This window comes from Nansenia antarctica, assembly GCF_963989245.1.
Source record: "Nansenia antarctica genome assembly, chromosome: 3".
NCBI lineage: Eukaryota > Metazoa > Chordata > Actinopteri > Argentiniformes > Microstomatidae > Nansenia > Nansenia antarctica.
This window is the reverse complement of record NC_137688.1, coordinates 6,663,159-6,687,062: the sequence shown is the minus strand read 5'-3', so window position 1 is coordinate 6,687,062 and position 23,904 is coordinate 6,663,159. Positions and strand designations below refer to the sequence as shown.

Below are 23,904 nucleotides of genomic sequence, written 5' to 3'. Positions count from 1 at the left end.
GCCACTGTGAAATAAAGAGATGAGGAGCAAAGCATCTGGTCCTGATAAGGTGATGAAATTCCGCTTTCTCTTTTTCCGGCACAAAGCCGAGCTAATGACCATGCAAATTACATTTTCATAACAGCGAGCCTCTGAATGCAAACACCGATATCAACAGGGGCGAGAGGCGGAGTTTCAAACACGGAGCAAGGCGGGGGGGGGGGTGAGAGAAATCGAAGGGAGGTGAAGCCGCGTAAACAGTGTTTGATGGTCAATCTCAGCCTGAACAGATGCTGCGTGTATATTCGATAAACAGAGGAGGGGGGGTGGGAATAGAAAAATCTAGAGAGACGCGGTTTCTTCAAAGGTAAATATTTGAAGCATCGATAAAGGTGATCATTTGATTTCGGGGACACTTGAAGAGAAGCTGCAGAGAAGAAACACAAAAAGATTTGTCCCACACGGATAGATAGACATCGCACTCTATCGAAGACGCACACAAAAGACACATACGACCGTCTCTATACCCAATCACAGGACCCCCCAGTGGCCGCTTTCCTTCACAGAAAAAGAAGTATTTACAATCATCCAACACAACAGGTTTAGAAAGGGCTTCGTCTGTGAGGGCTTGTCTGACTGTCAGAGGGGGGGGAGGGCAGCACAATAGCCCAGTGGTAGTGTCCGGCTTGGACATCTTGTCAAGGGCAAGCAAGCAAAAGGCGCCCCCCCCCCTGCTCTTTACCGGACCACGGGAGGCTCTCTTGAAAGGTTCCGCTGCTCCTGGTCACAATAGTAGTCGCCGTCGGACACCTGTGGACACCCACGGATGCTGTGTCCTTGACAGGACGGGGGCAGGCCAGGCAATTACCTTGAACATCAGCAGGTGACTCCTCGCCTTTCTCTTTAGTGCTGCAGTAAGGAGCGCTATAGGAGATCTCTTCTGCCTGCCTGCCTGCCTGCCTGCTGCACTAACACCCTGCAACGCCTCCTCCAGCTGGCTCCACCCGGGTGTTCGGAGAGACATGTAATATGTATGTCTGTATGTATTTATGTATCTGTCTATCTGTCGGTCTGTCTGTCTTTCTGTCTGTCGGTCTGTCCCTGTCGACATACACTTATCTGTGTGTGTGTGTGTGTGTATGTGTGTGTGTGAGTATGTGTGTGTGTGTGTGTGTGTGTGTGTGTGTGTGTGTGAGTGTGTGTGTGTGTCTCTGTGTGTGTGTGTGTATATGTGTGTGTGTGTCTCTGTGTATGTGTGTGTGTGTGTGTATATGTGTGTGTCTCTGTGTGTGTGTGTGTGTGTGTCTGTGTGTGTGTGTGTGTGTGTGTGTCTGTGTCTGTGTCTGTGTGTGTCCACACATCTAATCCCAGATAATGACTATGGGAAACAAAATCCCCCACCCCCCCGGACACAGAAGACAAAAGCTTGGACGGTTTTGATCCCTTTGCAGCAGACAAGGGTGATGAGGTGATGAGGTGGCACAATTCTGATTCATCACACCAACTGTGCTTTGGGTTTTTGTCACATTGGCTGTGTCAGAAAAATGTTTATTTCCAATTCAACTTCTGCCCGTGTGATAACTGCTTCTGCTTGTGTGAACGACACAATCATTCAGGAAAATAGTCAAAGGTAACAGTCGTCCTTGCTGCATCCTGCTACACCGGTGCTGTTATTCCATTTGAGGACATTCATCACTGTGAAGCTAATACACATCATGACATTCTTATAATGTTCATTCATTCACTATTTAGATGCTCGCTTCACTGTCAGAGCAGGCAAAGTAAAAGGTAACCAGGAAGAGGTTCAGGGAAATCAATTTCAGGGGGGGAAACAAAATGAAAACGCCACAGAGCGATACAGTAAACACGGTGCAGCGAGCACCGTCAAAAGCTTTTACCTGCTGGCCTCTATCCTTTTTTCTTTTTTTTATGTAACCTAATTTGTGCCTATCGTATTCATTTGGGCCAGCACTTTATCTACTCAGAGGAAAAACAGTGAGAACATAAAACACGTCAGAGTTGCACGCTGGCTTCCAGAGTTGTATATACGATGTTTGCCTGTAGTGCCTTACAGGCTGTGAACACACGCACGCACGCACATGCACGCACACACACACCAGCCTGCCAGCCAGCCTTTGAGTCTGTTTATGTCTAGTAAATCAATCTCCCAACTTTCTTGGCAAGCCTGAGTATGCTATTTAAATAATTCACACAAATAAGTCATTTCTTCAGGAGGTCGTTGTTGTTGTTTCTGCGAGTGTGTTTCTTTCCCTCTATCTTGTTGACATTGTTGGGGAGTAGCTTTCAATTTATTCCACGGAGGCTAGTTGACGTCTACAACTGCTATCATGGATTCAGTGTCGATAGCGGAGACCCGGACGCCACAGAGACAGACCGACGGTGTTTCTGTCACGGCGGAGGACGTGTTGCTGTGAAGTGCTGACTTTTCCTCATGGCTTCTGTCGCCCGCTGTGGCTGCAAGTCAATGCAAAAGCAAAGTCGATGATGGGAGAGAGGGAGGGCGGGAGGGAGGGAGGGAGGCAGGGACGGAGGAAGGCAGGGAGGAAGGGAGGGAGGAAGGGAGGGAGGGAGGGAGGAAGGGAGGGAGGGAGGGTGCGGGGTAGGATGAGCAGAGGATGCCAGGAGCAAGCAAAGAAAGGATTGTATGGCTGCAGGATGGTGTAGTCGTGAGAGAGAGAGAGAGAGAGAGAGAGAGAGAGAGAGAGAGAGAGAGAGAGAGAGAGAGAGAGAGAGAGAGAGTTGCAGATGAGCTCATGTGCGGCTTGGCTTCTGTCTGGCTCTCAGTCTGTTTACTCAGTTCTGCTCTGTGGCATTAGCCCCCACACCTCCTCCACAGCTCTCAGGCTCTCTCCCAGCACGGGGCCCCATCTGATCAACCACACACCCCTCCGCCAACTCTAATTAACCAGTTTGGAGACTTACAACTGAGGCGTACTTTTCCTTCAGAAGGAAGAGAGAGAGAATGAGAAAGGGGAAGCTGACATGAAGGGATACTAAGAGGTTGTCCATCTTCAACAGTAGAGAGAAGGAGAGCACAGTTTTAGTATTCTGTCTACTGGGGGTGAAGGCCTACAGGAAGTGTGTTTACTGGCAGGTATGGTGAAGGAAAAACGAGACTTCCATAACTTAACATAACATAACTGTGGGCGTACGGTGGCCCAGCACGCAGGGAATAAAAATATCACTTTGCACAAAACAACCGCACACAGCCACGGGCGTTCGGACATAAAATATATAGGCACACATACAGTACAGACAAATTACAGCCTCTGAATGGCGCTGGGTCGAAATTCAAATTGATTTGTTGTTGCATTCATTCAGTTCACAATACATCTCTTTTTCCCTAAAGCATCTAGCCTATAAACAAGAGAGAACTGCACTTCAAAACAACGATCAATACCGTTCAGACAAAGCAGTCATGGCCTACAACCATGAATTAACTGTGTGTGCAGTGGTTGAATCGTGTAATTTATTCTTTTGTAGCCATTTGAGAAATATCAAAATAAAAAATGGCTGAGGAAAAGAAGGCAGGAAAAAAAGCAGAGGGAAAAAACTAATGATGAACAAAGCTGGGGAAATAATTAATGGATTCCCAAATCCCCACCATTATTACAGCATGCAAGTTTTATTATCAGTACAGAAATATGCATAACTGAACAGGCAGAAACGTTAGACCACCACAACCATGACTCAGTCAGCCTCAACCCACAACACACCGCAAAGACAAGCTGCTACTAGCGAACCGTCAGCGAATCGTCAGTGTCGGCAGAGTCTTTATAAACATCACAGTTTAGAGAGTTTACATCGCGGCTCTCGGTGTCTCTACTCTCGTTCACGTCGACCTCCTCGACGACAGTCCACCAAGTACCTTGTAACCGCGCCCGCCGACGGATTGAACTAGACGTTGGTCATGCACGCTACTAAAGAAAGCTCCTTCTGCAGTGCGGATGTCTCTCTGCTAGACTGAGTTTATCCCCTCTCTCTCCGCCTCACCCCGCTACCGAACATGAATCCGACATGAGAACTCCCCGCGTTCCCTCCTCCTCCTCCGCATCCGGCTCGGAAGAAAATTATGATTTATAACCTCCCAACAGTCACGACTCACGAGTCAGTCAGTGTCTCTGGTTAAATCGGGAAGGTGGGACCCAGATGTCATTTTCTTCGGGGGTTATGGTCGTCGGCCCCCCCTCTTGTCTATTCGTCGTGACAAATGGGGACGGGGACGGGGGGATACGGTCCCCTGTGAGCAAACAACACGCGCCAATGTGTCTCTCCGGATCTGAGACACTGACCGCGTTGTTCCCTCTCCTGCCCTGGCCCTGGGAGGACTGAACCCAGAGGCCCCCAGCCAGAGCCCTCAGTCCTGGAGGAGAGCACGGAGGCACGGAGGCCTGGAGGGGCTACAGAGCCTCACACACACGCCACCATTGTCTCCTCAAGAGAGGCTGATAGGGCACCTTTCCCCAGACAAAAGCAAAAGCTGGAGGTGTGATAGAGGTCAAGCCCCAGTATATCCCTCATCAAAAGTGGACCAAATCAGTTGCGTCTCTCCACCCCCCCCCCCCGCCCCCCCACCCCCACCACCCCCGAGTCTCGGCTCGGAGACTGCGCTCACGAAGCACAATGTACTCTTTGTGTGTCAGAATACCTCCAGGGTTGGGAATTACTCTTGGGGGGGGCGTCCTAACAATAACGCTCCGGTCCAACGTTAATCTCTTGGAGCTTATGGAGGCGGCACTGCTTTGTGATGGGGGTGACTAGCATCCCTGGGCACCCCTGCAATTCCACCCGGTCACGCCCTCCATTTCCACCTAACCTGTGCCAGTATCTCTCTCTCTCTCTCTCTCTCTCCTGTCTGTCTGTCTGTGTGTCTGTGTGTGTGTGTGTGTATTTGTGTGGACGTGCCCCAGGCCCCCCCGGCCCCATCACTTGTCATCATCTCCACCTGCTCATCGTCTTCCCCACCTTTGGTTCATCACCTCGTCTTCTCTCTGTATTTAACCCCCCCGGCTTCCGCCTTCCACTCAATGCCAGATCATTGTTTATTGTTTACAAGTTAGTCTCGCTCTCGGTCACTTAGCCGCACTTAAGTTTCTTGTGTATTGTCTAAAAAAGTATTTTGTCTTTGTCTTACTTTCTCTCTATTCTACAGGACCACTTCCCAGTTTCTGCCTGCCTGCCTGCCTGCCCTGTCTGTCTGTCTGTCTGTCTGCCTGCCTGCCTGCCTGCCTGCCTGTCTGCCTGCCTGCCTGCCTGCCTGCCTGCCTGCCTGTCTGCCTGCCTGCCTGCCTGTCTGCCTGTCTGCCTGCCTGCCTGCCTGCCTGCCTGCCTGCCTGCCTGCCCTGTCTGCCTGCCTGCCTGCCTGTCTGCCCTGCCTGTCTGCCCGTTTGCCTAACCTGTCCTACCTACCTGCCCTGCCCACTCTGCCTGCCTGCCTGCCTGTCTGCCTGCCCTGCCTGTCTGCCCGTTTGCCTAACCTGTCCTACCTACCTGCCCTGCCCACTCTGCCTGCCTGCCTGTCTGCCTGCCTGCCTGTCTGCCCTGCCTGTCTGCCCGTTTGCCTAACCTGTCCTACCTACCTGCCCTGCCCACTCTGCCTGCCCTGTCTGTCTGCCCTGCCTGTCTGCCTGCCTGCCTGCCTGCCCTGTCTGTATGCCCTGCCTGTCTGCCCTGCCTGTCTGCCCGTTTGCCTAACCTGTCCTACCTACCTGCCCTGCCCACTCTGCCTGCCCTGTCTGTCTGCCCTGCCTGTCTGCCCTGTCTGTCTGCCTGCCCTGCCTGTCTGCCCGTTTGCCTAACCTGTCCTACCTACCTGCCCTGCCCACTCTGCCTGCCCTGTCTGTCTGCCTGCCTGCCTGCCCTGTCTGTCTGCCCTGCCTGTCTGCCCTGCCTGTCTGCACTGCCCTGCCTGTCTGCCCGTTTGCCTAACCTGTCCTACCTACCTGACCTGCCCACTCTGCCTGCCCTGTCTGTCTGCCCTGCCTGTCTGCCCTGTCTGTCTGCCTGTCTGCCTGCCTGCCTGTCTGCCTGCCTGTCTGCCTGCCTGCCTGCCTGCCTGCCTGCCTGCCTGCCTGCCTGCCCTGTCTGTCTGCCCTGCCTGTCTGCCCTGTCTGTCTGCCCTGACTGTCTGCCCTGTCTGTCTGCCCTGCCTGCCTGCCCTGTCTGTCTGCCCTGCCTGTCTGCCTTGCCTGTCTGCCTTGCCTGTCTGCCCTGCCTGCCCTGTCTGTCTGCCCTGACTGTCTGCCCTGTCTGTCTGCCCTGCCTGCCTGCCCTGCCTGTCTGCCTTGCCTGCCTGCCCTGCCTGTCTGCCCTGCCTGTCTGCCCTGCTTGTCTGCCCTGCCTGTCTGCCTGCCCTGCCTGTCTGCCCTGCCTGTCTGCCCTCTCTGTCTGCCCTGTCTGCCTGCCCTGCCTGTCTGCCTGACTCTGTGTCCTGACTCTGTCCTGACTCTGTCCTGACTCTGTCCTGACTCTGTGTCCTGACTCTGTGTTCTGTGCGTAGGTTCCTCAGCTCCGACCGTAACAGACCCCTGAAGGTACCTTACCTTCGTCATACTAAAATCTCAATCCCCACCGCTGCGCTGTCATAGCACTGCAGTACAGTACAGTATTTCTTCTCCCCTGTTTTCCCCCCCCTCCCTCCTTGAGTGTTGTATTCCAAGGAGCCATGTTACTTACACTGGTGCCTGATGCTAGGTGACGTCTTATTCTGTTACATGGGAGTGATTTGAAACGGGAGCCCTGATTGACTGAGGTAGATAAGGCCCATTTCGGTCGCAGCCAAGGGAGGAGAGGAGAGAGGAGAGCATTGGCGCTATATAGCAGAGGTGTTGGATTTCCCTCTCTCTACTGTTTACTGAGCGTGGGAGATTTTAGACCGGTCAGCAGGGCTGAATCACGCCACGTCCGTCCCCACAGCAATCTGCTCGCAGCCTCGGTCACCCAGAGACTCACTCCCCCTCGCTCTTTCTCTCTTTCTCCCTCCTGCCCGCCCGCTCTCCCTCCCCTCTTTCTTTCTTTCTATCAAGCGTCCTCCCCCTCTCTCTATCTCACTTGAGTACCTCTCTTCCTCGCTCTCTCACTTCAGTACCTCTATCCCTCCCTCCCTCCCTCCCTTCCTCCCTCCCTCCCTCTCTCTCATTTCCTTTCTCTCTCTCTTTCCCTCCGGCTCGCTCCCTCCCTCCCTCCCTCTCTCCTTCAGGAGGCTAATGTGGGTCTGTAAACGAAGCAGCCTGACTTCCATCTCAACCTGTGAGGGGGGAGATCGATAATATTCTGCTCAGAATCAGGCACGCTGCTCTGCCTCTACACACAGGAGGGGAGGGGAGGGGGGAGGGCTGGGGGTGGCTGGGTGAGGCTGGGGAGGCTGGGGGGGGGGCTGGGGGGAATCGAACATGCTTTGACTCCTCGTGCGTAAAACTGGCGCGCATGCCGCTATAATTCAGCTTTTTATTGCTCATATTTACTACATGGCTTGAGTGCCAAACAATAACAGATGCACTAGCTGCCCTGACACACTGCACTGGCTGGGGCCGGAGCATGGCAGAGACAGCTCTATGAAATAGGGTCTTTTATAGAGAGGAGGGGAACAGGCGGATATATGGATTTGGTCCTCTAATAATAATAATATCAACTTTTATTCGTATAGCACTTTTCCTGCAAACGTTGTTGTTATGAAACAACCGTTGCAATTAGGTGTCGCTGATGAAGATACTGGAAAGGGTCTCTAAATATAACGCCAGTCGTCTACTCTAGCTAATTTAAATGACAAATAAAACAAGAACAGTCACTTAGCCCCGGGCTACAAAACAATAACCTAATCACAATTTTAAAAAAATTATAATACTGAATTAACAGAAAAAAAAAGAGCAGCCACATGGAAGATGAAGAAGAGGCCTAGTTATTCCTAGATGAGAAAAAAATAAATTTGCAAAAGAGTCCTAAAAAAAAGAGACCTAAAAAAAAGCCACAGGAAGCCAAGCGCCACAGGACAGGAAGCTGCCCGGGGAGTTACCTGGACAGGTGGCAGTGCAGGCACTTTTCTGGACATTCTGCCCGTCGCAGGAAGTGCCTCCGTTCAGCGGCGTGGGATTGGTGCAGCTGCGACTCCTCTTCTGCCAGCCACGCCCGCAGACGGCGCTGCACGACGACCACGTGGTCCACGTGGACCAGCCGCCGTTGACTGTCCACGCCATGGGGGGGGGGGGGGGGGTGGAGGGATTAGGGGGAGGGAGGAGGAGGAGGGGAGGGTGGAGGAGGGATGGAGGGACAAAGCAGTCAGGATTACCCGACATGCACCAAAGGAGAGACGTGTGTAGTCACAGTAACAGTAACTAGGTGTTTCTACGGCCCCCCCCAGCACTGTAAGAGGAAAGTCACTACAGTAACAGTATAGCCCACTATAGGCCCACTAGCACTGTAAGAGGTAAGTCACTACAGTAACAGTATAGCCCACTATAGGCCCACTAGCACTGCCAGGTAGAGTCAAAGAAACCTGCCACAGCAGAAGGCTGCTGCTTCTTGTACTTGAGTTAGTTATCATCAAGAAAGTCAAACAAAATGTCCACAATGGAGGACTGAGAGGAATGTGACCAATGTGTCTAAACAAAAGCAGGAAAACACTCCCAGGATTGGCAGATTGTCTTATTGCAAAGACAACCAAGAATGTATCCCAATGAAACTAATCTAATCTTGTTTTTAATGGAGATATCAGTCGAGATATTTTACTCTATCAACGGATTTCTAGACAAGCCTGAGCCAAATTCCATACAGCCATTGTTAAAAGCAAATCATCGCAAAGCAGAAATAAATGTTTTTCCTTCATACAAAAAGAGTCATAAAATCTTCTTCATATAAAAGGGTCATTCTCAAGGTCCTGTCAAAGCTGTCTACTCTAAGTACGGTTACATAACCAGAAAGAAAACTTCAGAACATTCTTAATTGTAAATCCTAAATGGATTTTGACATGGAAGGAAAATGTCAAGAAGCGAACTTGGGAAATGTCAATCAAATTCACCATGTAATTTCCCTCACCTTTCAAACATCAAAAATAAACGGCAAGGCAGTTCTCAATCTGCGTGAGCGCCCTCCCTCCTAGCACACCCACTATGAAGACCAAACGAACAAAATCCCCTGATGGGTGCAAACTGTGCCCGAACTCTCCCTCTTCCAAGAGTTCGGCATTGGCACATAATGGGTATAATTGGATCAAGGCAGTTGATTGGATCAAATCAAGTCAGTGGAATTCTAATCTCCTGTATTTGCTCACTTGGCACAGAGTCCAAGTACTGAGATCCTTCTCCAAAATTAACTGAATTGTTGACTCGGAGCCCTAAGCAGCGGTCTTGTTCTCACTCTGTACATACTCCCTCCGTAATTTCCCTCTAAATCTCCCCTGTGTTCCGCCGCGGCTGAATCATTTCCTTGCCCTCTCCCTGCGATTGATTGCCCACTATGGCGAGGTAAATTGCCAGGCAACTCGGCCCCTGATTACCTCTTAGCACTGAGCGCAGCCCGACGTCAGCCCGACCTCGTTAAAATGCATCTCCCTCCTACCCTCCTCCTACCACACTCTGGAAAAAGAGAGGCTATTATAACTGGCTACACATAGGGATGAGTGTGTCCCGGTCTCTCGGGGCTTCGTACGATTGACAGAGCCCTGTACGATACCTCAACAACTGCTAATAACGGGGCTTTTGAATAGGGGCTGTCCAGCAGGTATCCGGCGATCCGGCCAGGTAACGTTGATTGCAGGCGAACAAAAGTGATGAAAATGGTCTTAACTTGATACATGCTGCTCAACTGCTGCATTTACACTGCAGGTCGTAATGCCTACATGCGTACGTGGGTCTGAGAAAGGCGCTATATATATATATCTAAGATATTATTATTATTATTATTATTATTATTATTATTACATCCGATTTTTTGGAACACCTGCTTACAGCTACTTTTTTCTTTTTTTTTGAGCAGTCCCACTCATATTTACTTGTGATTAGAGACTGTAGGGATTTGACAGGAAGGATGGGTGAGAGAGAGCGAAGGGATGACATGCAGGATATGTCCGCAGCCGGAATCGAACCGGCAACCCTGCGGTTACATGGTCGACGCTTGGTGACGTGTGTTACGCCACCAAGCGCCCCTGCTTACTACTATCTACTTCTCCTGCATGCTTACTAGTATCTACTTCTTAAAACGACCCATATCTGATACCTGTGCTTACATTTGTTTACTTGCGGAACACTTGAAACAACCTGCATGCGTACATGAGGGTTTGGTCACCAGAAACGAAAGTAAACAGACAGCCGGCACCTGCAATGGACGCAAACGAGACAGAAATTATAATCCAAGCCATTGCTTTCAATAATGTTTAGAGGTTCGAAGACCGTCACATTTTCAATGAAGTGCGAATCAGAATTACAATGAATATCCAACCTGTCAGTTTAGATCACAATCGAAATGACAGATATCCGATTTGTATCATATTTATTTCCACATAATGATTGAGGCCTGAATCGGATCTGAGAATATCAGATTCAATGTGTTTTTTTACTGCTTACACGTACATGTTACATATCTGATCTGTGCCACATGTGAGCAAAGAAATCTTAATTGTCTCACTTCTACCGGGCAGTGTAAATGCAGCCTTAAATTCTGTACAGAAAAATCCTTTCAACCATCATTCAAGAACATGTCTTTACTGTATTATTAAAGTATAATGTTAGAATAGTTATTTTTCTCAGCCTTACTACGCTATGAATGTCCATATGTCACAAACTGCACAATGTAAATAAAACTGAAGACAGGTGTCAGAGTCCTCACTGTACAGTCTGTCATTTTTGGGCATTTACTTTTCAGCATTATGACTGCTAGCAAAAGAGAGTTTAATTAACATGGAATTCTACTTAACGGCTAAATTTACTTTACTAGCAAGCTTAGTAACCCTTGGGCCATATCAGAACATATTTAACGTTTGTCAGCTACTGCTCAGATTCACTTTTTGCTAGACTTTAGGCGACGTCTGCCTCAAGTTATTTTGTTTACATTCTGCAGGTTCTGACTGTATTGTACAGACAGGTTCTGACTGTATTGTACAGACAGTTTCTGACTTGTATTGTACAGACAGTTTCTGACTTGTATTGTACAGACAGTTTCTGACTGTATTGTACAGACATTGCATACTGAAATACGGAAGGCTAATTCCTCTGAGAGGAATATCTGAGTGGAACATTCTCCATGGTCTGAATGAATGCATAATCCTCATTTCTACCCATCCACAAATGAACAATTCCAGGTACCTTTATTTCATATTTGCATTCCGAGTCTGGAATATAAAATAACCGAAATCTTTTTTAAGTCACCAATACATGTGGTGAAATAACCGTCTGTTTGGCTTGGGTCTAGGATGATATTATTTTCTCCAAGACTGCCTCTGCAAACACAGACGCTGTGCCTGCGTCGCGTCCCCTCATGTACACACACAGTTGCTTTCATGATGCACTCCCAGGCCATTACTGGCTCCTGTTTGCATGTAGTAGAGAATAAAGATGTGCTGTAATGTATGCAAACTTTAGTGCTGCCAGGGCCATGGGAACCCTCTGTGGTGGAAATGTGCTGTTCCTCTGCATTTTAATAAAGGTCAGTCTGCTTATCAAGCCAAGTCATTATTTACAGTTTGCCGTTAATTCAATTTCCCTTCAAAATCTCGCCTCCACCGCAGGGAAAGGGAACAGGATAGCGGGCCTCAAAGACGCGAGCCTGTTTCTGGCTAGGCTGTGAATTGGTAAAGTGTTACCATATAACCGTGTCGTAATTCTGTAATGACTCTAGTAATTGCATTATCTTAACATCTTACTACATTAGCAATGTACTTATTGCTTTGTAATTCCATTGTAACAGAGATGAGCAGTTACACAAGTGGAGTATTACTGAATCGCTATTTAATTATTTCGTTGTAATTAATGAAACTATTAATTACAGGGTTACTACACAAGTAATAGTATGGTAAAAGCATAAGGACAGTGTAATGTAAAGAGGTACGGACGTACCAGACATGCAACAGGGGGACCATCAAGGACTGAGGCAGGTTGGGGGTTTAGAGGTTTAGAGGTGTGGCGTCATGCAAAAAGAATGTGTGTGTGTGGAAACGTTTTCGCAGGGTTTCTCGTCACAATCTCGACTTTCTCAGCAGAAATCTTCACTGCTTTTACTTAGACAAATACTGACGCCCCCCCCCCAATCACATGAGTGTTCAAACTGTTGTTCCGCTGTGTGCAGAGATTCGACCCCTGGCCGCCCTGGGTGTTGGGGCGGGGGGGGGGGGGGCGGGTCACCTACCGTAGACTAGGATGGTGGCGGAGGTGCTTTTGCGTCGGGCCACAATGTTCTTGGCCACGCAGGTGTAGTTGGCTGTGTCTGCCAGACGGGCCTGTTTGATGATAAGATTATGGTCCGTCGTGATGAAGAAATTGGGGTCGCTCGCCGGGTCGATCACATCCTCGTTTCTCTGCCACTCCACCTGAAAGCACATTTCTATGGTCACCACCTGCTAGGGGATGGTTCCAACCCGTCCTGCCTTGAGGACCAAAAATGGGCCATTTTTATTTTCCACAGATAACATATCTGTGGAACGTAAGATAGCAGCACCAAACATAGCTTTATTGAACGGGGCCTTGCATTCAAATGGAGGAGTAACAACCTGCAGTGCATCAAATGTAGGAATACACAGTGCTATAGCATGTAGCCTACAGCGGTAAAATGTAATATATGATCTGGAGTAGCCTACTATGTTTTTTTTTCGGTTTTCATGATCTCTAACACGACCCTAAGTGTGGAACTGCATAACTGATGGTGTTATTCCTCTCCGCACATAAGGAGGCTCCCCCATTTCTCAGCTGGTAGCTTTTTCTGTTGCTGTTCCAATACGTCCATATGTCGTTGGAGAATGATTAAGTAGAGGGGTCCCAATGCCCATTCCGACTAGCGAGCGCAGCTGCTGTTATTCCACACCATCTCCGCGCCGTCCAGGAGAAGCTAGCTAGCTGCTCTCCTCTTTCACTCGTTCTGCTGTTGCTGTCGAAAACATCCTCTTCTCCCTCTGCTATTAAAAACAAGTGTCTACCTTCTCCTCAGCATGCGCCCCCCCCCCAAATCCCCCTACAGCCTGTTCTGTTCTGTTGGACAACCACCGGATAGCCTAACCCCCACCCCACTTTTTTTCTCTACTTTATGCTATCTCACAGTGGCCAGCTACCGTGCTACTGTGCCATGCAAGTCCCTCAGCGGGGCTGGGTGGCTAGCATAGCCGCTACTTCTGTTGTTGTTATTGGAGCGGTTAGCAGCCTAGCGCTGCGACGTGGAAGGATGCAGGCAGCAGATGAGGTGGAACAGCTGGCCCCAGTCTGGTCCTCATGCTGCAGAGGGGGAGGTGGGGGGGGGGGAAGTCACGGCAATACAACCGCCATGAATTATGGATGGGCCTTCGGAGACTGCCAAGCCTGGACGGAGGCCTCTAAGCCAGTCACTGAATGATGTGACGAGACGCGGGTTGATATATATACCAGTTTCCCCGACAGATGTAAAAGTGATAATAAATCAATAAGGGGAAATAATTAGAGGTGTAAATTCTTCCTTCCGGAAGAATCTGTCTGGCGGAGGGCCGATAAGGTTGATCCCTGGATGCCGATTCTAAAGGCAGTTTTTCGGCCTAGTCTTCTTCTCAGTTGATGGATACTGAGAGGAGAGAATGGGGGGTCGTGACCTGTGGGTCGTCCAGCGGCCTAGCACCACGGCATACGGTGCTCACATATGGCCATGTTGGCTTTGGGTACGAATCTGGCCAATGCCCTGCTGACATGCCCTCTCCTCCTCACTGTCATGTCTTTCTCCACTATCTCTGTCCAATGAAAATGAAAAACTGTAAGAGGGTGGCTGCCCCCACTCAAAAACTAACCTGTAAAAAAAGAAAGGAGAAAAAAAGGATTGTAGGAGAGTAAGCTGATCGCAGATCCTTGCCTATGGGCAACTTCTAAATGTGTGTGTGTGTGTGTGTGTGTGTGTGTGTGAGTGTGTGTGTGTGTGTGAGTGTGTGTGTGTGTGTTTTAAAAACGTGTGTATAATCTCTTACCTCAGCTGGTGGAATACCCTCTGGAGGGTGACAGCGAAGTAACACTTCCTGGTCCAACGCCACCTCCTTTCCCAGAGGTTCCTCCTCAAAGTTCTTCCTCAGGTCTGGGTAGAAGAAAAGCAACTCAGCATTCAGCTCTTAACTTTGTACCTCATTCAATCTATAAATAACATTGGTTAACTTCCAGAAACAATCATAACTAGTATACCAAAAAGATTGTACAGCAAAGTTTCACTGTCTCTCTCTCTCTCTCTACTAGAACTTCTCATAGTTCCAAATGTTCTCATAGTTCCAAATTGTCATAGTTCCAAATGTTCTCATAGTTCCACATTCCTAACCAAATGAGTGCTGGGCGCTTCGATGAAGTAAACAGTAAACAAACATTACAGTAAACAAACGCATAGGAGGGGAATAGCATAAATGTTTTTATAGACTAGGTAACACACACACACACACGCACACACACACACACACACACACACACACACACAGACACAGACACAGACACAGACACAGACACAGACACAGACACAGACACAGACACAGACACAGACACACACACACACACACACACACACACACACACACATACACACACACACACACACACACACACACACACACACACACACACACACACACACTTTCGCATCTTGTTGCTCTGAGCGCGGGGTGATTCCATAGCGGATAGCTACAAACACACACACACACACACACACACACACACACACACACACCATGTTGCTTATTAAAAGTTGCCTCCCTGGTTCAGGGATGCTTGTCTACACTACAGCCACAGGCGCCCAGCGTCAACAGAGAGCAATTGCATTATGCCCCTTACCCAGCATGCACCAGCCACCCGTCTGAGAACCCGGAGCAAACCTTCACCACAACACTAAGCCCTGAGGTGGACGGACAAGAGCTGCTGCAAGCCTCACTGACTGCCCGGGGCTTCACATTACAGAACAACCCCCCCCCTCCTCCCTGCATCCTGTCCCTGTGTACTCCACCATGTATACCCTGTCCTGTAGCCATACATCCAATGAATACAGAGTAGACACATATTTAATTCTTTTTTCAATGTGAGTGTGAATGAGTGTGAATGTAAATGAGTTTTAATGAAGTCGAATAGTGTTAATGTGGCACTGTTTGATAGGGATTTAGTTAAAGGAAAGCCACCGTAAGTGGGTTTAAAGTGGTCCTTGATTTGATTCTATTGGCTTCCGGTTGTGACTCATAGCCACAACAATGTGTCACCCTGTTGCCAAAATAAGGGCATGGGCTGTCTGTGTGACGGGTTCCTTTAAACATATGCTGTGCCTGTCCTGGGTAATCATGCTTAGAGGAACATTAAGAGGAACAGAACACTGTTTGACATTCAATTTAATTCAACTGGATATAATGGGACTGCAGTAGACTAAACGGAAGGTTTACACGTGTGTGTGTGTGTGTGTGTGTGTGTGTGTGTGTGTGTGTGTGTGTGTGCATGTGTGTGTGCGTGCGTGTGTGTGCGTGTGTGTGTGCGTGTGTGTGTGTGTGTGTTCTTATCTTCCATCTTAGTGACATTGTGGAACAGTCGCACAAGGTTATGTAACGAGAATGTTTTTCAGATTGTCTGCCGGGTTTTGAGACACACTGCAGTGTTTTCTGCTCTGTCTGGTGCATATTTATGTGTGAATTAATTGGGGGGGGGGGGGGGGGGGGGGCTATAAAATACTCAAGACGTAAAATGGCTTCTCCTAATAAAGCCTTTGAGGCTTTCGGCTAGGGGATGTCTCTCTGTGTCGCCTGGGTAAATTGATGACCGCTGCACAGTTAATACATGTCAAATCTGTTTTGATTCCAGTTATTTTCCTCCGTAGCGCCCGTTGCCGAGGTCGGATGTGCTCCGGGAAACCCAAACGCGGCGCTCTCCTCCTTAACGCTGCCTCCCAGCAGATGTATTTAAGTCTCTCCTTCAGTCTGATAGTCTTTTTTCTTATCACCGGTACCACAGGAACACGATTTCAACAGAATCTTAATCACATTATAACACAGCATCAGATTGACATCGCCTCTGAGGGGGGAAATTCACTCAGTGTTAGTTTTTTTTTCTTCACCAAGCTCCTTCAGCCTGATCGTCTTCAGCAGACTATATCAGAACCACCGACAACGTTTGTTATTATTAATAACTTCCTAGATATTTAGCGGTTGGTCGTTTTTAGCCTTAGCGTACTAGTAATCGAGTTGAGTTGAGTACTTACAGGCGATCTTCACGTATGCTTTTTGGCTCTTCTGGGTTCCCGTAGTGCTCCAGGCCACGCACTGGCACCAGTACTGGTCCAGTCCGAACACCTTCTCCACCTGCTGTCTGGAGATGTCGATCTTCACCTGCATTATAGGCAGACCTGCAAAACACACACACGCACACACGCGCACACACGCGCACACACGCGCACACACACACGCACACGCACACACACACACACACACACACAGGAGCACACGCACACGCACACACACACGCACACGCATACACACACACGCACACACGCGCACACGCGCACACACACACACACACACACACACACACACACACACACACACACACACACACAGGAGCACAGTCAGGACATGAGCCAGACAGGACATAATAACCTATATAAACAACAGGTTTGTTTCCCTGAACGACTTCTACAGGGAGAAGTTTAGGGCTCCGTCCTCCAAACCAAGAAAAGGAGGCTGCAGTTTCCAAAGGAGGGAAAAAAAGGGAGGCTGGGTTTGTAACAAGGGCCAATACAAACAAGCACAGCGCCATAATCTAATATAAACAGAGAGTGCTTGTTAACCGGGGAGAATAAGAGCAGAGCCTCGGAGCCATTGTGGGTGTAATTTTGGGAGCGGTAATGTGGGGATGGTTAAACGCTGTCTCTGTCACAGTCGTTTGAGTGTGAAGTTGAACAGAGGAGGAGGAACACCCAGGCAGCAAACACTCAAACCACTGGCTTCTCCCCTGGAAGAGGTTATTAGATTCTGGGGGGGGGGGGGGGGGAGGGGGGGGGGGAGACACATTTCTCTAAGACAGTGTTCTCCACCACACTGTTGATTAAAGAACCACCAGCACAAAGGTTGAGAGAGATGTCTTGTTTTTTTCGAGATAAAAGTGGGGATATCTAATGTGAAAACAACCATGAAATTAACTGATAGCAAATCTCGGGGCCCGAGAAAACATAACAAACAAAGTAACAGTGTTGTGTTGCCATGGTAAAGTCTATTTTTTTTCCCAGCTTGCTCTGCCGTTGTTTTATATTTGTGAGGCAATTTTTCATTTCATTTTCTGTTGACCTTTATTTGGACCTGTGAGCCTCAGCCTCGTGGTATTCTCTGTATATTGATCAACGACCTTGACCACGTTCATGTGTGTTCTCTCTCTCTCTTCTAATCTCTCTCTGTCTCTTTATTTATTTCTCTCTCTCTCTCCCACCCTCTCTCTAACCCACTATCCCTCTCTCTCTTCTTCTCTCTATTCCTCTCTCTCTCTCTCTCTCTCTCTCCTGAAGAGGTTGTCATGTTTCTCTCAGCTCCTAGCTCTCCTCGTCAGATCTGGTCTCTCTGGGGTCTTCAGAGGGAGGCGTTAGACCTGCCACACAACCTCAGGCAACACCAGGCCTCCTACACAGGCCCCCCCCCCCCCCGATCCCCCCCACTATGCCACTGTAACGGTTCAGAAAGCACAGTCTGTTGGTCTAAAACAGAGTGACGTCGAAGCTATCCAACTACCAGCGGGAAAAAAAACACTTAGTGACACTCTCTCTCTCTCTCCGGCAGCCCTGAAGCGACTAACCTGTCCGCGGCCATCAGCTCTGCCTCCTGATAGGGGACCGACTGGTGTTCAGATTAAGTGGCACCTATCCAGCTCGTCAAACCTACGCTGCAATTACAGGTTTCTACCGTGGTAAAAGCTTGCATTGATCCAGAGTATTCCACTGGAACCCCCCCCCCAAATTTTTTTTTAAAAATAAATGGGGGAGTCATTTGTAAACAATTTGAGGCAAATTGCTTTTGGGATCGGAGGGGGCCATCCGAGGGGTGGCAGAGGGCCCAGGTGGTGGAGGAGGAGGGCAGGCAGAGAGGGGAGCAGAGTGCCTCCCTTAGCTGCCAGGTACAGATTGATAAGTAAGCTGATAGGCCTGTTACGCCGGCAAAGGCTCCGTGCCGGTTCCGGTTCCCGAACCTAATCTCGAACCGGCCGGCGCGTTCAGACCGAAAATAAATTGGTTCGGAACCTGAAAAGTTCTCAGCTGGAGCCCGTCCCCCCCCCGAAAAAAGTTAGATCATTCTCTCTATCTTCTTCACATGCTCAGCAAACACACGTGCGCACACGCGCGAAGGTGAACTTTTGGCCATTTCTTTTGGCCATTTCTATTCTAGTATCAGAGTAGCTGGCTGGCTAGTAAGAGAATGTGTAAGTGTCTTTCGTTTTTTTCCCCATACAAAATAGTGTTTATTTCAGATACTGTAGTGGAAGATATTATCCTCATTTCCAGTGAAGTAGCCGCCATCTTGTTGTGACATTTTTGTTTATCCCGCCCTTTCGTCACCCAACGTTGATGACGTTGACAATGACGTGGTTCCGCTTAAACTGGTATGAACGCGGGCTGGTTCGGTCAGAAAGCACCATTATTCTGAGGTTCCAGAACGGGAACGGGAACCGGCATGGAGCCCTGCCGGTGTCATTTCATTTCGCTTAACCTTTATTTATACAGGTAAAACAATCTCATTGAGACCCAGGGTACAAGAAAGACCTGTTCAGGGTAGACGTAAGCAATTTACCATGAGAGGAAGGGGGTTGTGGAGACATTTACCACTGGTACAGGGTTGGTACGGAAAATCCTGTACAGTGGTAAATGAGTCCACAACCCCCGCCCTCGAATGGTAAATTGCTTTTCTACAACAGCCACCACATAATATAACAAATAAATACACAGTTGTAACATTAAATTCATGTATTTACAATCATTAATTGTTTCAGAATACATATATCCTTCCTCCACAGAATATAGTCCCATAAACAAGAGCAACGATTGATTGGGAGGCGCATTGATACTGGAAATGCGGTCTGAACTGAAGGTTGTTGGGATATTTACCACTGTTGCTAGCCAATCAGAATCCAGTATCCAAACATGCTGTTGTAGACAGCAGCATCACACACAGTCACAGGCAGACAGGACGTACAAGAAAGAGACTAAATAAAACTCAAAACATCAAAATAAATGGTCAATGCAGAAGTGCAAAAGTTGAAAGACAAAAATAAAATCTGATTAGGTACACGTGCAAATGAGGGTCAGACCCCCCCCCCCCCCCCCCCCCCACGCATGTTAGCGTCTTAATAGAGTAGCTCTCGGTACACGTGATTACCTCCCTCCCTCCGCAGCAGATCCAACCCCGAAGCAGCACTGGGAGCATCAACAATACCACCTCCACCTCCACCTCCACCACCTCCACCTCCACCACCACCACCACCTCCACCACTTCCACCACCACCACCACCACCACCTCCTCCACCACCACCTCCACCACCTCCTCCACCACCACCACCACCTCCACCACCACCACCTCCACCACCACCATCACCACCACCGCCACTGCTGCTGCTGCACACCAGATCTCACACACCCGTCCTTGTGCACGTTCCCCTGCCTGCCACTCAAAGCTTGAATAGGAATAACTTCATAACTTCAACTTCAAAAAACACAAAGAACCCCTTCGGGCCGGCTGCTTTTGAAGGGAAGAGGCTCTGTCTCTGATTTGAAATGCAGCAAAAACAACACGTTGTAAGTGACCGAAACTGTACTGAAACTGTACAGTAAGCTGGTGATTTTTGTAGGTAAACATACTCCTATACTTCTATACTCCATATTGCTGAATTATTCACTCAACTCTTATCCAGCAGTCACAGTATGAATGACTAAAGGTCTGTGCAGAGATGCTCAGTGTATGTGTGAGCAATAGCAGAGAACTGAGATGAGAAATACTGAGGCATGCAATATGAAAACTCTGGATTGGCTCTGGTAATTGCATTCTGTTTCCCCCCTTATCTCTTTCTCTCCTCATAATTACATGTACCTCCATTCCATCTCCGACACCTTCTCCCTTAACACTTCCAAACAGTGCTGCGACTCGATGTGTCCAATTCCATTCCAATTAATGAATTAGACAAAAACAATCTTATCTGCTCGTCACCGCGAAAAAAATTTGGCATATTATTATTTAGTTCGTTTCTCTCTCTCTCTCTCTCTCTCTCTCTCTCTCTCTCTCTGACAACAAAACATTTGGAACAGATCCAGTTAATGGAATCTTCAGTCACATAGAACATAGAACTTTTTTTCTTTCACTACCTAAGTTTCAAGGTAACCTTTTGATGTGATCACTGTTTGAGAGTGCTGCTGTGTGTATTGATTAATAGACAAGCAACGCCGGTAATTGGAAAATAGAAATGCTCTGCAAAGTGTGTGCAGGACACTTCCATGTAGCAATCCTGTCAATATTGATTCATGGGTTCGGTCGGTCACCATATTCAGCATCTCTACCATGTCCCACGGTGCTGCCGTGGCAACACCTGCCTTACTTAGAGACGTCACGAGAAGATAGATCACACACTGTCATTGCGACTGTCGGAGAGTCTGAGAGCAAACCCACACTTAACATCTGTGTTATATAGTAATTAAGAAACAGCATGACTCACCCTCCAGTCAATTTGATTTGCGACTCATTTAGAAAACCCAGCTCATACTGAGAACCCTCGATGACTCTCAGTAGAATGACAGTACAGGAGGAGACAGACAGACACCACTTTGGATTCTGGAGTCGGTCGGAAAAGCCCCCTTGTCGTGAGTGCATTTTACATTGACCACACACTCTCCGCTGTGGATAAAAATGGTGATTACGGTAGACTATCCAGACCCGCCGCTCGACATGCAGCACTCCTGTCAATCATAGTGTTGTCTGAGGGGCTGAGACTGGGACAAGGCTGGGGCTGTTTGGGCCTTTTTTTGGGGGGGGGGGGGCTGAAACTGTGAGGATGTCTGGTGTTGGAGATTTCCAAGGGTGATGGGGCTGAATAACATCAACAGTGAGCCGCTGTGTTACCCATCCCTACCCTCCCTGAGACAGAGGACTGATGGAGAGGGAATTAAATAACTATCATCCCCACTACTACTAGTACTGCACCTGAGTGTTTCTCTCTCTGTGTGTCTCCCTTTACAGACGGACAGTACAACGTGCAGCCATTAACACATTCTGCTCGATTTCCATTCAGGGCTCTCTTGAAACCATTCACGGCCAAACAAAAGGTGCTGCGGCCTCTGCTACAGAGTCAAGGCGCTCTCTCTCCCGTCTGTGGCAACGATATGAGGATTATTCACAGACTAGGTTCTCCATTCAAATGTGTGAAGGGAACACTCTCGCTTCTCACAAAAGACCGTCACCGGGCGCCACCCCGTCCCGTAGCCTCGTGGCCTGTGTGTGTGTGTGTGTGTGTGTGTGTGTGTGTGTGTGTGTGTGTGTGTGTGTAAGTGTGTGTGTGTGTATATGTCCGTGTATGTGTGTGTGTGTGTCCATGTGTGTGTGTGTGTGTGTGTCCGTGTGTGTGTGTCCGACTGTTAGTGTGCCTTTGTGTGTGTGTGTGTGTGTGTCCGCGTCCGCGCGTGTGTGTGTCCGTCCGTGTGTGTATGTCTGTGTGTGTGTGTGTGTCCGCGTGTGTGTGTGTGTGTGTCCGTCCGTGTGTGTATGTCTGTGTGTGTGTGTGTGTGTGTGTGTCCGCGTGTGTGTGTGTGTCCGCGAGTGTGTGTGTGTCCGCGTGAGGAGGATGAACCGCCCCGGAACCGTCCCACATGCTCTGCACAACAAAGGGTAAACATCATTGGATTCAATCCCGTGTGTGTGAGTCCATACGGCTCTTGTCGGAGAGTGTGTGTGTGAGTCCATACGGCTCTTGTCGGAGAGTGTGTGTGTGAGTCCATACGGCTCTTGTCGGAGAGTGTGTGTGTGAGTCCATACGGCTCTTGTCGGAGAGTGTGTGTGCGAGTCCATACGGGTCTCGTCTGAGTGAGAGACTTTATTTTCCCTCTCGCCTCACTCTTGTTTTCGCTGGCTCTGACCTCAATTCCACGGGGGTCGTTTGCTTATCAAAGGCAGGGACTGGAACTGGCAGGTTTGAGTGTGTGTTCATTGTGACCGAGGAAATTCAATTAGGCTGCATCCCCACAGCGTGTGTGGCTGGGATTCATCAGTGGATGTAGGGGGATTAGGGGTTGGGTGACTTTACACTGTGGGAGAGAGCGCCGCCTCTCCGGAGAGACGCAGATCACAGCGTCTGTCCGGGGAGAGAGGAGATGAGCTCTGTTTTTTTTTGGGGGGGGGAGAATGTGCACTGCGCTATCTGCTCAGCCCAGCAGACAGTCAGAAGTCATGTTGTTTGTAGTCAAACTTCTAATTCATGATCTTCTTCTTCTTCTTCAGGGAAACGTCATCGTCATCAGTGTGGTCATAGTCGCCGTCGCTGTCATCCTCTTCGCTAGCATCGTCATCATCATCATCAATGACAAATGGAATCTTTTCATGGTAACATGTACAATATATCATACATAGATCTGAATTTGGTAAAACCGCATTCTGTTACAATGCTCCTTCAACGTGGAATGTACATCAGAAAAAGTTTCAACTTAGCGTGTTCATTCCACTCTCTGTGTGTTACAGAGACTTTGAATCATACATGCAAATGTGCTTAGGTTATCTTTTGTAGCCTGTATCTGCTCACTGTTTCTGTTGCTTGCTTGTTGTTATTTTATGTTGTATATTGTAGGTTTTTATACTGAATGTAGTGTCTTTTTTTTGTCTTTTCTTGGCCAGGGCTCAATTGAGAAAAAGAGGCTACTGTCTCAATATGACTACCCTGGTTAAATAAAGGATTAATAATAATATAAATACATTCAATACATTTCCTAATGCTTTTCCAATTCCGGTATTTCCATCCAGCTGCGGTAGGTAGACTGTTTGACGTGCAAATAATGTCTCACAACAACCCTCCACCAGGGTCAAGGACACCACCCGCCATCCTTCAGAGACAACCAGGTTGCATCCTGGGTCTAAAAACAACTCGCCTAAAAGCGACTATGCGAATGACCCAGAATCAAACCGGGGTCACCGGTGGGGGGGGTCAAGGTTCTGGACCGAATGAAAGCCTGCGAGCATGCACCGAAACCTCCCCATTAGCATCCTGAGCGGAGATGGGGATGATGAGTGGCCGGTAGCCTGACAACAAGGCGGTCGGGGCGGGGCTGTGGTGATCTGAGGTGCCGTCACCAACTGTCTCTCTAACCTGGAGGTGAACTTGGCCTTCTGACTGACACATAGAACCATTAGGCAGTAGCTGACGGACGGACGGACGGGGATGGGGGGTGGGGGGGAGGGGGCTCTTCTTGAGGCCAGGGCTTTCGGCAGGTCGCGACTCCGTCAGACTCAGTCAGTGGGACAGCGCCACCGGGTCAAGGCTCTGCCTCTGGTTATGACTAGCTTCTCAAGTGCTTCCCTTTTTGATTGACCGCTCCATTTTCCCACAATGAATGCACTCCGGGAAGCCTCCCCCCCCTCCCCTTCCCTCCCCACCACCCCCCGCCTGTGCTCAGAATGTCGTTACAGATTATTCATGGCTGACAAACAGGCTAGCAGGTAGCACTCCAATCAATCCTAACGCTACTGTCGGTTCAGGCCAATGCCACCTCAAGGAGACTCAGGTAGTTCTT

At 48.8% G+C, this 23,904-nt stretch overlaps 1 protein-coding gene across 1 annotated transcript in view; it reads right to left on the bottom strand.

The window, feature by feature from the left end:
- Positions 1–23,904, bottom strand: part of unc5a (unc-5 netrin receptor A) — a gene marked incomplete at both ends in the record, with an annotated part of 157,220 nt that overhangs the window by 50,713 nt on the left and 82,603 nt on the right. The window contains 4 exons of the mRNA XM_080526318.1: positions 8,012–8,179; positions 12,334–12,514; positions 14,123–14,226; positions 16,366–16,509. Coding sequence (XP_080382444.1) covers positions 8,012–8,179; positions 12,334–12,514; positions 14,123–14,226; positions 16,366–16,509 — 597 coding nt within the window. The remainder of the gene's footprint in view (positions 1–8,011; positions 8,180–12,333; positions 12,515–14,122; positions 14,227–16,365; positions 16,510–23,904) is intronic.